This window comes from Triticum dicoccoides, chromosome 3B (assembly GCF_002162155.2).
Source record: "Triticum dicoccoides isolate Atlit2015 ecotype Zavitan chromosome 3B, WEW_v2.0, whole genome shotgun sequence".
Lineage (NCBI taxonomy): Eukaryota > Viridiplantae > Streptophyta > Magnoliopsida > Poales > Poaceae > Triticum > Triticum dicoccoides.
Genome location: NC_041385.1, coordinates 519,140,290 through 519,143,552, shown reverse-complemented (window position 1 = coordinate 519,143,552; position 3,263 = coordinate 519,140,290). Strand labels below are relative to the sequence as shown.

The 3,263-nt window shown below is 42.7% G+C and overlaps 1 protein-coding gene across 1 annotated transcript; it reads left to right on the top strand.

Moving 5' to 3' along the window:
• Window positions 1-512: 512 nt before the first annotated feature.
• LOC119281478 (profilin-2-like) lies at window positions 513-1,606 on the top strand. The gene is made up of 3 exons (XM_037561989.1): window positions 513-758; window positions 856-993; window positions 1,097-1,606. Exons 1-3 carry the CDS (start codon window positions 636-638, stop codon window positions 1,229-1,231), a joined length of 396 nt encoding a protein of 131 aa, XP_037417886.1. The 5' UTR covers window positions 513-635; the 3' UTR covers window positions 1,232-1,606.
• Window positions 1,607-3,263: the final 1,657 nt, after the last annotated feature.

The following is a 3,263-nucleotide window of genomic DNA, read 5'->3' as shown; positions in this document are numbered from 1 at the left end:
TGTAAACCCTTTTCTTCCAAGGGTTCGGGCCAGATCTTTTGATGGCTTAAAAAATAAATTGTCTTCTTTCCAACTTATTTCATAAGTCGCCTCTCTCATTCATTAGAGCTACACTAATTATAGGATAACCAATTTAGAAGACTCAACAAATTTAAAAGATGATTTATTTTTTAAACTAGAGAGAGGCAGATAACCAATTTAGAAGACTCAACAATTTAAAGGATGATTTATTTTTTAAGTTAGAGAGAGGCGGCTTATTTTTTACTACAAAACTGGCCCAACAAACCAATGGCAAGGCCGAAATTGCGGCCGAATCCAGGGGTGTGTGCGACGTACGGCCGTGGGTGGGGCTCATGGGCATGGCGCATGGCAGCGCACCAAAGGAGGCGCGAAGTTGAAGGGCGAGCTCAAGATGGACGGGTGGTTGGGACGAAGCAGCAGTGGGGATCCAGACCTTTTTCCCCGTCCTCCTAATCCTCTCCACTCCCACCCTATTTATACCGGCTTCCGCCCCCCGCGATTGCACACCCACCGCCGGTTACGTGCGCCTCGATCGCCACCGCAACAAGCCGCAGCAGCAGCGACAGACCGATCGACCCCGTTTCCTTGCCGGAGCACCGCCGGGGAAGGCGAAGATGTCGTGGCAGACTTACGTGGACGAGCACCTGATGTGCGACATCGAGGGCCACCACCTCGCCTCCGCCGCCATCCTCGGCCACGACGGCACCGTCTGGGCCCAGAGCGCCGACTTCCCGTCGGTGCGTAAGATAAGAAATGGCTAATCCAATTGTTGCTATTTGGCGTGTGCATAAGCCGCCTCCAACGATCTCTCACATGTTTGCATGCGTGATCCAGTTCAAGCCGGAGGAGATGACCAACATCATGAAGGACTTCGACGAGCCGGGGACCCTCGCCCCGACCGGGCTGCTACTCGGAGCCGCCAAGTACATGGTCATCCAGGGTGAACCTGGCGCCGTCATCCGCGGCAAGAAGGTAACCATGCACGTCGGACTCTTCTCATCTCTGCCCTCACCGACCAAACCAAACGTAAAATCGCCGTTGGATCGGGTCCATTCCGTTCCGTCTGTGATCGCAGGGCGCGGGAGGCATCACCCTGAAGAAGACCGGGCAGGCGCTGGTGGTCGGCATCTACGACGAGCCCATGACCCCGGGGCAGTGCAACCTGGTGGTGGAGAGGCTGGGCGACTACCTGGTAGAGCAGGGCATGTAGACGACGACGACCACGCCACGCCGCAGCAACAACAATACTACCGGCCAAAAGACACAGTAGATCTCCACGCGTTTTTTCTAGCCGCCGCGCACGCATATGGGATTGTGGTTCAATTTCTCTCGCATCCTCCTCTCATTAAGCCTCTCTCCCTGTCCCGGCAACTACTCCGCCGATTACCACCCCTCTTGATTGATCCGCGATATTTTTTTCCCCTTGTTTCATGATGATGAAGCCGTTCGTTTCGGCTAATAATTTTGAATTTTTTCTTCTACCTATCGTTTTGGTCATTTGGGTTGCCGTTTGAGTTGTGGATCCGGAACAATATATATATGTGATTGCCATTGGTTTTGCAATATACGAGAATATTTATGTGTATTCCATCGTGTGGTCTGCTTTTTTTTTTGAACTGATCGTGTGGTCTGCTTCAACTCCATATACATTGTTCCTACTCTGCTCCTGCAGATTCATTTGAAGAAAAAAGCAAATGCAATTTTTTTGCGGTTAAGGAAGAAAAGAAAAATGACATTCACCAAAGAATCCACTCAAATTTGATGCGCATAAATTCTTTATTTTGGGCTTAAAAAGCCATAGCCATTTTAGTTGGACCCCAATACCGAACCGTTCGGGGCGAGGAGTTCACCCCGCACGCGCGAACCATAATATATGTTGCGCGATGGCCTCCAGCGGACCAGCCCAAAACGCAATTCCCTTGAAGAATGTTAAGAAAAAAACATGGATTCCAATGTTGTGGGCCCAAAAAATGCTCCTGCCTCAACCAACAAATAGAGAAAAAGACCTAAAAATGCACTAGACCAAAAAAAAACTCCCTGAAAATAATCGAGGACATATTTAAAAAAATCTTTAGTTGTCATGACATGAAAGCAAAAAAATTCACAAAAATGTATGTATATAATAGGACAAAGAGCTACAAAGTTTGACATTGAAGATGTACAACAAAATTCTGAAAAATACCATATCAATAGATTGAATTTTCTTAACTTTGCCATCTTTAATACACCAATTTATCTGCACTTTTCTTACACACAACCAGAAAAGGTAAAAACATAGAGAAAATTGTCATCACAAAATTTAAAATTTGCCATCGTAAACTCGATGAATTTTCCGTAGAATATAAAATAATTTTGCAACAATATAATATAGAAAAGCAACATACAGGAAAAAATGCCATGGCATTAAACAAGGAAACATTGCAAACTTTGATTGAAAACGTTCTATATATCATGGTAACTTAGCAAACAAGTTTATACTTGTAAATACGGATTTTTTTAAGAGAAGTTTTTTTTCAAAAATGTTTTGTGTTTAGGCGGTTTGATGTACATGGAAAAAATCACTAGGTGTTGAACATTATACATGGTGGCATGGCAAAAAAGTTATAAGATTTTTGCCATGGCAAAATTTTTTAGTGACATAGCAAAATTTATAGGATTTTTGCCATGGCAAAAACTGTGTTGGTGAGGAAAAATTGTATTGGTGACAAAGCTAACCTTATAAGATTTTTGTCATGGCAAAATTTGTGTTGGTGACATTGCAAAAATCCTTTGCTATGGCAATTTTTTTGTTGGTTAAATGGGTTTATATTGATGTCATGGCAGAAAAGTAATGACATTCTTGCCTTGGCGAAATCTGTGTTGGTTACATGGCAAAGAAAATGGATTCAATACATTGCAAAGAGTTTTAAAAGTTATTTGCCGTGGTAAATCTTTTTAATAAATTATTAATTTCAATGATGTTTGCCATGTGCAAAACATCTTAGAAATTTATGGCAGTTGTAGAAAAACAAAAATCTAAGACTTGCCACCTAAGTAGTACACATGATGGCAACTATAGAATATCATTGTACATTCAAATGGCCGAAAAATATTCTTTAATTGTCATGTAAATGAACTGAAAATGTCTAAATTTGCCATGTTGTAAGAATGTTTAACCTTAAAATTTCCATATCACTGCTAGGCAGCATGTTCAAAAAGTGCCATATATTGTAGTTGCATGACAAAGTACAAAATTTGGAAAA

Bases quoted from the DNA above. Each gene is read 5' to 3' on its own strand.
- LOC119281478 (XM_037561989.1), top strand. From the start codon at position 636: ATGTCGTGGCAGACTTACGTGGACGAGCACCTGATGTGCGACATCGAG. The intron at 759-855 runs GTGCGTAAGATA...TGCGTGATCCAG, and splicing joins AGAGCGCCGACTTCCCGTCG to TTCAAGCCGGAGGAGATGAC. The intron at 994-1,096 runs GTAACCATGCAC...CTGTGATCGCAG, and splicing joins CCGTCATCCGCGGCAAGAAG to GGCGCGGGAGGCATCACCCT.